The sequence below is a fragment of the Ranitomeya imitator genome, chromosome 1 (genome assembly GCF_032444005.1).
Source record: "Ranitomeya imitator isolate aRanImi1 chromosome 1, aRanImi1.pri, whole genome shotgun sequence".
Lineage (NCBI taxonomy): Eukaryota > Metazoa > Chordata > Amphibia > Anura > Dendrobatidae > Ranitomeya > Ranitomeya imitator.
In genome coordinates, this window is record NC_091282.1 from 1,102,682,496 (window position 1) to 1,102,697,191 (window position 14,696).

Genomic DNA, 14,696 nt, shown 5'->3' on the forward strand with positions numbered 1-14,696 from the left:
ATGATATGCCCTCAGTCACCCCCACGCTGTATGATGGACCCCAAAATCCCCACATAGTGTAATTGACTCCACAGCTCTACACACACAGTATGATGTATCTCACAGCCCCCCACACACCTTATGATGGACCCGACAGCTCCCACAAACAGTATGATGTACCTCACAGCCCCCCACACACCTTATGATGGACGCGACAGCCCCCACACAGTATGATGTATCTCATAGCCCTCCACACACCTTATGATGGTCCCGACAGCCCCCACACACAGTATTATGACCGCTATACATCATGTCTTTTGCAATGCATTTACTACGTGGTTTATTTGTGGGTTTTACCAAACTGGTATAAATAGATATTATCAACCACATGGAAACCGCTTGGAATATGTTAATAGAATGTATATAAAATGCGAACTGAGAGCGCAGCTACTATTCTATGAATGCATGTGGCGGTACAATGAGTTTCACTATGTGAATGTACCTTAAATAGAGTTTAGACGGTCAGAGAAAACATATTTTGGACAGTTTGCAGGGCGTTTGTAGAATATTTGGATTTTGCTTCAATTCTGTCAGGTAGTATTTGACCACTATAGAGGTAGTCATTCTGATTATACTCTCATTAGGGAATTGTTATTTGTGCAGTTTCCTAATATATTCTTTACATCCAGTGTATAGCTGTATCTCATTTAAACCCTACAAATAGATATTTGCTAGGGAAACTTGGATTATATTGGAAAAGACTCCATTTATGCAGGAATGAAAATCTGAAATATAAAGCAATTGATGCTACTGCAGTGAATCGCCCGGCCAGCTCTCTTCATTTATTTCCCTACCTGCTGTATGGATCCGCATGTATGGAGACCAGATATTTTAAGTAACTCATCTCACTTTGTCTGGCCTGCAGACATCTCCTACTTGGGGCACAGCCATTATTGTGCATTCAGCCTCTGCATTGAGGCCGGTGGTTTAGAAAACATTGAAAGTTGTCATCTCCTCCATGTTATGCGGTGCGTTCATAGACGGCAGCAGGCATGAGCTGAAGCATGGTGCATTCTCTGCCCCCTCTGGCAGGAGAGATTAAATCAGAGCCCATTTACTATAAGCAACAACAAAAGTTAATGGCCTCCAGAAAATACATGAATGAAGCTAGAATGTATGATGTGCCGACAGTAAATTCTTGTAAAAACTAAAACCGTGCAATCATTCCTGAAATAGGGTTAATGTGTGTTGTGTCTATTATTGACTAGAGAGAAATTACCAATAAGTACAAATTGGATCATCTAACATATACCATGCGCTAATCCATTTAAGAGGGAAAAAAAGTATATATAGACCGTTTGGGATCACCTAATAATTTTTATTAAACAACAAAGGAATACTTAAAGACCTAATTAAAACATCTAAAAAGCCAAGGAGGCTAAATACTGTACATTCTAATAAAGGCGAGCAAAAATATAGCAATGGCCTGACCTCATCTCCCCCTTAATAGATACCAAAAGATTGCAACAAACATTAATGAGAATGATGTGATGCCATGATTAATACTAATGGCCAAATTCTAGGTAAATCTAAGGGATAAAAATGTTATACTAATCAGTTTCAGACCCTGAATCAGTTCCCAGCTCTCAAATATACATATGAAATAATAATAAACCGCTATCCACAACACTGCTGACACTGAACAGGTCCTTGCCATAATGTTTCTTCCTCAGGATCTTTATACCTGTTGTAGTGACTGCACCAACAGAAAACTAAATTCTTTACTTCCACAAGCTGCTCTCTCAAAGTGAACCTGAGTTTTTACCCAAGTCTGCATTAACACATGCATGTGATACAACCTACAGTAGTTTTTTTGGACAGCACAGAGTTTTTTCTTATCCATACAGATACAGACATTCATTTTAAAAATGAATCCCTGTGTTTGGTCTATGAGACTGAGAGCATGGCTCTGCAGTCTCTGCCATTCAAGTCTATGGGAATTATCAAACAAAGGAAACGCGGAAGAGTTCCAGCCAAGTCTGATCCATTTTTTAACTGATCCACTGCTGGGAGTCAATGGGTAAAAATAAAGTTCATTCAGTCTACCTGTGTAAAAAAAAAAAGGATAAGAAAGAAAGGACACAGCTAGGACGACATATATATATATCTCCTAAATGGGTTGTAGAAATTCATCTCCTATAACCCATTTATTTATTTTACTCCTTTATATAGCGCCATTAATTCCGCAGCGCTTTACAGACATCATCAATGTCCCCATGATCTACATTCCCTATCAGTATGTCTTTGAAATATGGGAGGAAACCGGAGAACCCGGAAGAAACCCACGCAAACACGGGGAGAACATACAAGCTCCTTGCAGATATGGTCATTGGTGGGATTTGAACCTAGGACCCCAGCACTGCAAAGCAACAGTGCTAACCACTGAGCCACCCATAATATTATATAACTGGGACTTGTGAGATCTCTGGTCCTCGAAATCGCTTTGTATGAAAGAACATTCCTAGAAAGATATTTGCTCCTTAGAGGAGTTGTCGGGACTATTTGAGGTTTTTTTTTTTACCATGGGGCAGATCTGTGCTGGCTCAGAGCAGTCACAAACACCTCTTGCCGGCGATTCTGACATCACGTTGACAAACATCAAAAGATTGTAAAATCCAGATACCAAAAAGCAAATATGTGCCAGGACAATATAGTTAATAAAATTTACTTTTAATCATGTGTTAAGTACAAACATAAAAATGTATGATAAAATTCAAAAATGCAAACACACAGAGATAGAAAATGGTGGGTGAGCCCCTGTAGGAACCCCAAAGATATAAAATGTCAGCGTTGGGGTCACACACACAAACTATATATATATATATATCCATTGAGTAAAGTGTAGAATGTGAGTAGTCATCGAACATGTATTACATGTATTAAAGATGTATCCACAGAGTATAAAGATTTGTAACCATACTCACCCACCAAGCACCCGACGCGCGTTTCACAGTTGCTTTGTCGGGTGTTTGATGGGTCAGTTGGTTTGTTGCAGCACCAATTTATCCTACCTCCTGATGAGCCATGTGTGGTGAAACGCGTAGAGGTTTTAACTACTAACATAAGTACCGTACCTCTTTATGCTGTTTACTCTATGTCCGCTATCTGCTGCAAGGTTTTCAGTTGAACTGACCCTGTCTCTGATTGCTTCTACTTTCCATCATGAAACTAATATTGCCTGCCTGCATTCTTCCTTGGGGGTTATATATCCTATTATAGGGACTCCCAGGGTCTCAGGGGTACCATATCCGCCATCAAGTAGGGTGCCAACCTCCTCTGCTGCTAGGCAGGTTTGTTCAGATAGATAACAGCATAGAAGGGTATTTATTCACTTATGTACATCACTTTGTTGTATATTCATTTATCTGATTCATATCCAAATGATGCTTTTGGGGTTCACTCGCCCGTATTTCTCTCTTTGACACTGACCTACCCACATCTTTGAACCTCAGCTGACTGCCGGTCTGATAAACTTTTCCCCTTCATCCCCCCTAGTGCATGAGTGGGTGATTGACTTCACTTATCTGTAGGGTCAAACAGGGCAGTGGGGGTTAGCAGTTGAGGGAGGGGGGCGCCATTCTCGTATTAGTGGTCAAGATGAGGGTCTATACCCAGGGTGAACTCTGTGTGCGCTATTTATGTATGGTGTCTGTGTTGGTTTTTAATAATTAATGTATGAAGTTATATTTTATATATCCTTTTTTTCCATAGGGCTTCCCATGCAAGCTTTACATGCTAGAATGTCTGCCCTGCCATCTGTATAAATGTACACTTCCCCTGTTGCCTAGGAGCGAGCTAGAGACCCCCAGGTTTGGTTTGGTGAAGATCAATCCAGCTTGGATAATAGTAAACTTTGAGTTATTGCTTCACGACAACATAATATTAAAGTAGAACACCGAGCAATGACTTAACGTGATATTAAATACGTTTTATAATATTTAAAAGTCCCCATCACTAATAATGTATTTAACGTTTGTTTTTTACTACCAATGTTTATGGTTTCAGAAGTATTAGCAGGTTATAGAGCTGTAGTATGGGGCATGCTGTGTGTTCATACGTGCATTTGTATATACTTAAGTTTGCAAATATGTCTGATGTATAGATACCACTGTCTTTCGTCTATCACCAATGCAGATCTATAGTGCTATGTTCACACCAGCGTTGATGTTTTGTTTTTTTCATTCCATTTTTAGGAACAAACAGAATTAATGTAAAAAATATATCTGTAGTATAGCTGATGCCATGTGAAAGCGCTCATAATGGAAGCATAGTGGCCCCACGTATGATGCACTTTTTCTTCCATTCATAAGATTATCTCGGGACAGGAACATTTTTTTCTAACGCATCCAATTTTGGAACTTATTTTTATTGCAGGATCTATTAATTAAAGTGTAATTTGCTTGTGGGATAACCCATTAACTTTTTTCTTGTTCCTAAAAAAGAAACAATGTAAAAATGCTAATAGGAAATCCCCTTAGGGGGCAGTCAGAGGGCCGCATAAATCGGACCGAGATCGGAACTTCTATGAAGTTGTGCACTGCGTTCCCATCTCGGTCCGATGTATGCGGCCATCTGATTCGCCCGAACACTGTATGATGAGAAATTGTACATTTTCTTTAGTTTTTTTCTACCCTTGTTCATTCCTAAAATGTTGCTATCTGCAGATTATGCTTGGTCAGTAAATGAGACCTAGTCTTCCTACTTCTGGGATTGAGTCTTGAAGGGTCGTTCCCACATTTTACGTTTCTGATCTAGCTAAACGATGTGCCGGAGATGAGTGGTAAATGCAGGTTCCACCCTGAGGAGCCAGAATAAGGCCCAAGAGGACAGGTAGACGTGCCTGCGGCGTACAACGGGGTCCCAGTGGTGCCATAAATATGGAAGATGCCATGCATGTAAATCCTTTACTTATTGGGGTTTGCAATGTGTTTTATCCTCTATGATTACTAGAACAATCTCGCACTTTAATAAGGTGATTTTTTGATCCTCTATTATCTCCCAACGTGATTTTCCAGTCATATTGCCACAATGCAATTCTCAGATTTCCCTGTACAAGCTGTCAAGTTTCATTGTGAGAAATGAGCTGGTCCCACCCTTTACATGGACGCTTCGCAAGCGCTGGAATATAGAAATTGTAATTCCAACGCACATTACACTAATTCCTTATTCCCACGCCTAGTGCTTGTAGATGATTGTAATTCTCTCCTCCAGATCCCCGGCCCTGCTTCTGTATTGCTGCCACTGACAGTGAATGAACGTATTCTGCTGGGAGCAGTGGCTTTGTCACTTGTACAATGAAGTATTGCTACGTAATCCATGACTATGATGTCTGCTGTGACGAGTGCTTGTAGGACTGTGTGTGTTCTCGCTGTGAACGCTCTATATGACATAGATTTCTGCTTTCTGCTCAGGTGATGTTTCGCCCATCAGTATGTCTCCAATCAGCCAGTCACAGTTTATTCCTCTTGGGGAAATCCTCTGCTTGGCCATCTCCGCTATGAACTCTGCAAGAAAACCTGTCACGCAAGAAGCACTAATGGAGCACCTAACCACCTGTTTCCCAGGTAAACATGGCCTTTCTTTGCACCTGTGTCTTGCTCTTTAGCTGAATCGTCCTCTTCATATTAAGACATAGACATTAGTAAGCATGGAAATCCACTCTAAGGGCAGGTGCAGACGGCCGTAGCTACTCTCATCAGAGAGAATCGGCCCCATTATACAAATCACACTCTAAGCGGAGTGTGATCATAATGTGATCAGATTCTCTCAGATGAGGAGAAGATGGAGAAAATAATTTCACCATCTTCTCCATTCTTTCAGTTTGTGGAAATCGGGCTGCACTCAGATGTCATCCAAGTGCAGTCTGGTGGTTCCACAGACTCATTGACTTGCGCGGCTGAGTGCAATCCTAATATCTGTTCTAATTAGGGCATGCAGCCATTTTCCTTTCTCTGACATTCTCTGTACCAGGAAAATATCGAACATGTCCATGGCCCCATACACTAACATAAGACCTAGTGTGATCTGATGTTTTGTCGGATTGCACTTTGACCAAAAATTCGCTCATCTGCACCTGCCCTAAGGGCATGAGCACACGGCGTCCTTTTCGGGCAAATTCCATCTGGAACCCGCCTGAAAAAGAACAAAAAAAAATCAACGAAAAGAATGAACTTATGCTTTCCATCTTTTGTAACTTCTGCTGTGATTCGGAAAAATTAAGTGACCAGTTGATTCTTGTGGCAGTTTTTGCTTGGAAGTCACCACAATCTTGCTATATTTGGAAATTTAAAAAAAACGTCAAAAAGACGCTTTAGATAAAACACAACCAGCATTTTCCTGAAGGTTCTTTTGCTTAAAAAACGCAGATGCCCTAAAGATGGCAAGAGGTTAAAAAGGGACAGCCCTTTAGGACATATCGGTAGTTGTTTTACATGGCCGTATTGTAAAGAGGTCATAATCCAAACATCCACTCTGTACAGAGACCCGGTATACTTCATCACAGGGTTCATCGAGGGGTAGCACATCTGGAGCATTGCACATAGTCCTCTCTCCCGACACACAACAGCCACATCTGCTTTTACAGTTATCCCATATAATGTCTATTTTATTGTTCTACTTGGCTCATGAGGCAAATTAAAGGCAAATGGTGCAGTATTTCCTCACCATGTCCTGCTCGCTGGTTCCCCCGGAGATCAGATCATGCTCCGTTCATCATTATTTCTAGGACGTCACAGTAATGTGTGGGCTAGTTTGAAGCTGGAGGCAGGTGATAATGACCTTGAGCCTTGGCTCGCTGAGGAGGATGTTCACATCCGTATTGCTGATGCAGATTGTGGAAACATGGCAGCTACCATGACGGAAAGCTGTGCAACCCCATTATAGTCAGTGCGGCCCGTGAAGCTCCATGGATGGTCATCATGTAGCATATAAAGCACCACCATTTCTGCTCCTATGTCAAAGTAGAGCAAAGGAAATGAACTAAACAGATGGGAACCTAGATTTTCTATGAGGTGAGACAATTCTTGGTCTATTGTGATTTTTTTTTTTCTTCTAGGCAAGGATCAGGCAGGTGCCATTGGGTCCAGTGTTAGCTCTAATAGCTTGTTTCAGAGGGCTCATGCAGACGTCCGTACCAATCCGTGTGATCTCAGCCTGCAATGTAAAGACTCTCCATGGTTCTCCCAACTCGAGCGTCACGGCTTCATATATTCCTGTGAGGCTTTCAGGCCATTAGACCCGCGGCCAGTCCGTGTATTGCAGTCCAAGATCGGACCAATTTTCCACAGGCGTCTGCAGGAATCCTTACCCTACACCATGGAGATATTACCCTTCTGTTCCCCATGAGATGGGGGTGGAAGGAGGAGGAAGATTCCAGTACCTCAGATTTTTTGTTCATATGTTCCCACCAAAAATGTCAAATTGTAGCAATAATCACTACATGAAAATTGTCAAATTGGCATTTGATAAAACCAATTATTACCCGAAGTACAAATGAACCTGTAGACAGCGGTCAGCGGGTCTGAGGGTGCATCTACTAACTAGGGATAGCGGAGAAGTATTTTTCTTGCTGATACACTAGATGGTGAGCTCAGATGTAAAGGTACCGTCACACTAAGCGACGCTGCAGCGATACCGACAACGATCCGGATCGCTGCAGCGTCGCTGTTTGGTCGCTGGAGAGCTGTCACACAGACCGCTCTCCAGCGACCAACGATCCCGAGGTCCCCGGTAACCAGGGTAAACATCGGGTAACTAAGCGCAGGGCCGCGCTTAGTAACTCGATGTTTACCCTGGTTACCAGCGTAAAAAAACAAACAGTACATACTTACATTCAGCTGTCTGTCCCTTGCCGTCTGTTTGCTGCACTGACTGCTGGCCGCAAAGTGAAAGTGAAAGCACAGCACAGCGGTGAGTCACACAGCGGTGACTCACCGCTGTGGCTGTGCTCTGCTTTCACTTTACGGCCAGCAGTCAGTGCAGCAAACAGACGGCAAGGGACAGACAGCTGAATGTAAGTATGTACTGTTTGTTTTTTTACGCTGGTAACCAGGGTAAACATCGGGTTACTAAGCGCGGCCCTGCGCTTAGTTACCCGATGTTTACCCTGGTTACCAGTGAAGACATCGCTGAATCGGTGTCACACACGCCGATTCAGCGATGTCTGCGGGGAGTCCAGCGACGAAATAAAGTTCTGGACTTTCTTCCCCGACCAGCGATCTCCCAGCAGGGGCCTGATCGCTGCTGCCTGTCACACTGGACGATATCGCTAGCGAGGACGCTGCAACGTCACGGATCGCTAGCGATATCGTCTAGTGTGACAGTACCTTTAGGAACAGCTGGGGACGAACAACAAGACACCTTGCTCAGGAATCCATCTTAATCTTCAATTCTCTTTTATTACATTCACGGGTTACTTCAAACAAGCTCGCTCACCTTTTCAACTCGCTCCTTCTCTCCTCTCCGCTTTTCCTCTCCTGGGTGACTGCGTTTTACTACCAATAGACCTGGAAACCTACAGCCTGAATATGTGTGTAATAAAAAGGGAATCTTATAAAAGGATGGGTGCTTCACTTAATATATTCTGTTTTATTGTCCTTACAAACAATGATAAAATCAGACTGTGAATATTCTGTATAGAGCGATTATATAAATAGAATAGTTATAGAATACCTCTGGTTTTGTGGGTTTTAGGATAATATTTCTACCGGACTGGTAGAAAAATGTTCTCCATAGCATGGGTATCCATGCTTCAGGCAATATAATTCCTCTCTGTAACCCATAAACAGCATCCTGACTATGCTAAGTGGCAGACTTATGGAATCAGCTAGGGAGAATAGTGAAAATATACCGTATTTGAAATTTCATGTTCCTGTTCAAGAATCATTACAGTGATAAACCTGGCCCAGACAGGGATACATTATCCTCTTGACGAGTTTGCGGCTGGTCAATCCATTGTCCAGGTCCGATGCACCATTGATACATTTTGTGCTTGCTCGGTAGGGCTTCCCACTAGGCTCAAAAGTCGTAGACTATCCAAGATTCCCGAGGCTCCATAGGATAATCCTTAAAAACTTAGATTTTTATAGCATAGTATAAAAAATTACAACAATGGGAAGACAAGGCAAAGTTTCGGCCCTATCTGGCCTTTCTTGCCCACTCAGGGATCCATCTCTCTTGTGATGAGTTTGCGGATGATTTTTGGTCAAATATGCCTTGCTGGAAATTTTCTAGGCATAAGGCACCTTAACTTCGAAACTTGAGAATACCTATTTATTCCCTATTCTTGGGATAGGGAATAACTTCTTGATTGCTGGAGGTCTGAATGCGGGGACCACCCACCAATTCCAAGAACCAGGACTCTAAAGAGCCCCTTGTGAATGGGAAGTCTTTCACACTGCTGCTCCATTTATTCCTATGGGACTAACAAACACCAGCCATAGGGCACCTCTTGGCATTCTCCAGGGGTCACATTAAGAATAAATGAAGTGGTTGCGCATATGATCGACCACAGGGCTCTTAACCAGTCGGACCCCCAGTGATCAGATAATATCCCATGTTAAGGATATAACTTCCAAACTTTTGAATACCCCTATAATTCTGGAACTAACTGCAGTGTGAAAATTAAGGGTATATTACTAAAATGAGCAAAATGTTTTACATTATTATTTATTATTATAGTGCCATTTATTCCATGGCACTTTACTTTTTTTTTTTTTACATTGGGGTATGCTCACGTGGACTTTAGAGCGGACTCTGCTCAAAAATTCACATTAAAAATTATCAAAATACCCATTGAATAAGCTTTGTACTATTGATGTTGGAGGGAAAACATGTCTACAAGGAAGATGGTGCTGTTATTTTCCATGTCTTTTTTTATTGTGGAAAGCCATATGTAACATGTCAATTCCTATGGTATTTTTGCTTATTGAATCAATAGAAAAACATTCCTCTTGCATGAAAACTCATGGATCCCCCCCCCCCCCAAAAAAAAACAGAACAGAAAGCAATTAAAAAAATGTAGATTTTTTCAGAAAGAAATGAGAACATACTTCTAGGCTCTGCTCATATGCATGACTTTAGGTATTTGTTAGTAATTATGAGATTTTATATCACAAATAAAACATTTTCTGCAGTCCCTATTCTTGCTGACAAAGATGCTGGGACTTGGGTGGGAACCTAATACACTATTTGAAGTTGATTAGATCTTTTTTAAAACGTTATAATTTGTTGTAAATGGTTATAATATGACTGAAAAAATTTTTCTGAACCAATAGTGTTAAAATGTTTTGACATTGTGGACTACTCAGGAGACTATAAGGTGTTAATGTGTATTATGGTGGAATGGTGATGTAATGGTCTGTTCCTGACACTCTGCCAGGGAAACATGAAGCCATGATCTGCTCTGCAGTGGCGCTTTGTTTGTCCAGCTCGGTTCTGCTTCATTTCTTCTATCCTATGAGCTATACATCTCAAATCATTTTATTTATTATTCTATTTCATGTCTTTGCTTAGTTACTAAACCTTACAATCTCATGGCAATGATCTGTTGGTTTTGCGCCTTGTTGTTCACGTGCAGATCATTTATGGAGAGTCTAAGCAATGCACATTCTCCAGCTCCAGTTGACATCTATTCCTCCCGTCCCCCCTTACACATGGAGCCCACTATCTGTGCATGTGATTTCATGCATGTGATTTCAATGAAGAGAGGCGAATAAGCAGCTGCCAAATAGCTCTGGTGTGGTTTATCTCTCCTGAGCACAAAACGATTGGGCATTAAAATTCAATATGCCCAATCCTTATTTCCCACAATAAATGAGTCCGAAGGTCCCGGTACAGATTGGAGTTGTCCATGCTCCCAAACATGAAAGGTCAGATCAACTTTGCTCTAATACCCATCAGTACCTTAAGATTTAAAGTCATTTTTAATGTTCTTATTTCCTGCTTGTTGCTTAGGTTACCGTCTACCGCTGCAGTCTATCGACGACAGTGGCCAGCCTTCTAAACAAGAAGCACAGTACTTACAAGTTCTCTCCCAAAGAGCTTGTGAAGCACTGCTCTGCTTTATTGCGAGGGTCAGGCTTTGTCTTTTTTAGGCCTCACTCACACATCCATGTTTAAACACGTACATAAAAAATAGCAGGGTGTGGTCTGTGTTTTTAACATCCGTGTCATCAGTGTTTTTCACTGATAGATAAATACATTAGAAGGCTTCTCCTATACTTTTCCAGTGTTCAATACAGACCGCACACTGATACCATCCATGTGCTGTGTTTTTGGCGGATATATACAGTATACTTGTATTGGCCTTTTTTCATCCATGAGTTTTGAACATAGACACACAGGCATCTGAATAGCACCTTAGACTATAATGGGGTTTTTCATGGATACAGCACATTCTTCCAACATGGAATTTTCCCATATCAATTGTTTATTTTAATCTGTTAAAGTGAGAATAATAAGTAAATAACTCAAAATGTACAAAATTACCGTACATTAAAAAAAATCAGTGACCAATATAGCCGCCTTTTCTTCAATAACGGACATAAGCCTTCCATCCATGGAGTCTGTCAGTTTCTTTTATTCTGTTGACGATCAGTCTTTCGGGCAGCACCAACCACGGTCTCCCAGACACTTTTCAGAGAAGTGTACCGTTTTCCTTCTCCATAAATCTGCAATTTGAAGTCCCACAAGTTCTAAATAGGGTTTAGGTCAAAGACCTTTCATGATTTTCTTGAAAGATGCAGACTTTTTCCTGTACGACTGCTTGAAGAAAAGGTCTCCTAAAAATTGTCAGTAGGTTTGGGAGTCGACTTTGACTCAATCTTCAATTGCAAAAGGTCCAACTAGATCATCTTTAATACCAGCCAATAGCAGGGCCTACCTCCACCTTGCTGTATGAAGTGGAGGTCTGCGCCTATTACTGGTCCAGCCATATGGCCCCTCAAGAGTTAATCTCACCAGTCCATAAAACCTTTGATAAATCTGTCTTCAGATATTTCTTGGCCCAGTCTTGGAGTTTTTACTTCTGTTCACGATTTATAAATAATTGGTCTGCAATCTTTTGAAGAATAGATTAGTGGTGCTGGTATAGTGGATCAAAGTCCCAAATACTAGTAATTTTGAAAATAAACCGCACTCACAAGTGGAAGATCATGCAAAATTATGAACAATTTATTGTGTACAAACACAAATGAAGCATCTCTAAACAAATGTAACAAAAAGCGTTATGAATAAATGACGTTTTGAACCCACCGGGTCCTTAATCATATATCGCTGTGGAAAGAAAAAGTAAAATATACCATACATATATAAATTACAAACAATACCACATTATTAACACGGAGTACACAATAGGTAAAAGAACCCAAAATTAATAGCCCCAAAGTCCAAAACCTATAGGGAAAAGGAGATCACACCAATCCAGAGCAGTGTCTGCATACATCACCCAAATCACACATGAGTTAGGAGAGATCAATACAAGATTACCTTTAATCAGAGAATGAGTAGTATACGTACACACCCAAAAGGGAGAAAATAATGTATTCAGTTCGTTTGCTGTAGGGAACAGTGTGAGAATTAGATAAGACTCCTAGTGAAAGTCAGAGATAATAAGGTAGTCCATTTACCTAGAGAAGTGGTTTGCAGCGCTTGAATCAGGAATATGTCACTAAGGCGGAACCTACAAGATTATGTATGGAATAGGGATTTGTAGTGTCACTAAGGTTAGCAATGATCCCACAATGTCTGCCCATGCGGATATTGTATGTAGCCGTGGGTATTACCTTTTGCTGCAGCCAGGAAAAGCGGCGCTCCCGTGCCTTGCTAGTGCTGTGTGTGCCTGTGATGGTATCCATGGCGTTTATAAATCCATGTGTGCTGTTCAAACCGGCGTCACTGGCTACTACCGCGCATGCGCAGTATACACAGGACTTACTCAGCGTCTTTTCCGGCGGCATGCGCGTCACTGGCGTCCCTAGCAACTATCGCGCAGGCGCAGTACGCATACAGGGCCTGCAGGGCATTACCCTGCGTCACTTCCAGCGGCATATGAGCCTTTTCCGGTTTGCACAGCACACATGAATTTATAAACGCCATGGATACCATCACAGGCACACACAGAACTAGCAGGGCGCGGGAGCGCCGCCTTTTCTGGCTGCAGCAAAAGGTAATACCCACGGCTACATATAATATCCACATGGGCAGACATTATGGGTTCATTGCTAACCTTAGTGACACTACAAATCCCTATTCCATACATAATCTTGCAGGTTCCGCCTTAGTGACATATTCCTGATTCAAGCGCTGCAAACCACTTCTCTAGGTAAATGGACTACCTTATTATCTCTCTGACTTTCACTAGGAGTCTTATCTAAAGGTACCATCACACTCAGTGACGCTACAGCGATATAGACAACGAGCCGACCTAAACTAGATCGCTGGAGAGTCGCTGTTTAGGTCGCTGTAGAGACGTCAAACACAGCAGCTCCAGAACGATGCAGGAGCGATCCAGTGACGTAACGGCGACTCACTTATCGTTCTCGCTGTTGTTAGCTCCATGTCAAACAGCCGGAGTGTACCGATCCGACACACATCTAGGGGCCCTATGCTTGTTGCTGGCGTCGTTGCTTTTGATGTCAAACATGACGATACACGCCGACCTGGCGACAAAATAAAATTCTGGACTTCTAGCTCCGACCAGCGATGGCACAGCGGGATCCAGATCGCTGCTGCGTGTCAAACACAACGAGATCGCTATCCAGGACGCTGCAACGTCACGGATTGTTGTCGTTCTCTTTGCAAAGTTGCTGAGTGTGACGGTACCTTAATTCTCACACTGTTCCCTACAGCAAACGAACTGAATACATTATTTTCTCCCTTTTGGGTGTGTACGTATACTACTCATTCTCTGATTAAAGGTAATCTTGTATTGATCTCTCCTAACTCATGTGTGATTTGGGTGATGTATGCAGACACGGCTCTGGATTGGTGCGATCTCTCCTTTTCCCTATAGGTTTTGGACTTTGGGGCTATTAATTTTGGGTTCTTTTACCTATTGTGTACTCCGTGTTAATAATGTGGTATTGTTTGTAATTTATATATGTATGGTATATTTTACTTTTTCTTTCCACAGCGATATATATGATTAAGGACCCGGTGGGTTCGAAAAGTCATTTATTCATAACGCTTTTTGTTACATTTGTTTAGAGATGCTTCATTTGTGTTTGTACACAATAAATTGTTCATAATTTTGCATGATCTTCCACTTGTGAGTGTGGTGTATTTTCAAAATTACTTTTACTTCTGTTCAGACGTCCAGTGAAGGTCGGGTTCCAGTCTTCCTTACCTCGGCCATGTCTGAGCACTGAACACCTTGTACTTCTTGGAGGCTGCAGTTCTGGAATATGACAGCACTGGAGGGTTATGGCTTCCTGGTCGCTTCAAATTTTATCTTTGGTGGCTAATGTACGTTTGTTTTCTTCACTCATTTTTGTGACCCTGATGACCATTTGTAACAAAACTTTTGATGGTTTTGTGATCACGCTCCAATATGTAAAGAATTACAAGATTGCTGCAAAAAGACATAACAATTTTTGACTTTTCGGTTCAATCAGTTTTTTGGCCCCTTTTGCCTGAGGAAAGCAAGCTACCTAATAATT

At 41.7% G+C, this 14,696-nt stretch overlaps 1 protein-coding gene across 2 annotated transcripts in view; it reads left to right on the forward strand.

The window, feature by feature from the left end:
- Positions 1-14,696, forward strand: part of STOX2 (storkhead box 2) — a 396,899-nt gene that overhangs the window by 342,413 nt on the left and 39,790 nt on the right. For both annotated transcript variants that reach the window (XM_069744291.1, XM_069744292.1), the window contains exon 2: positions 5,451-5,603. In XM_069744291.1, the coding sequence (XP_069600392.1) occupies positions 5,451-5,603 (153 nt within the window). The remainder of the gene's footprint in view (positions 1-5,450; positions 5,604-14,696) is intronic.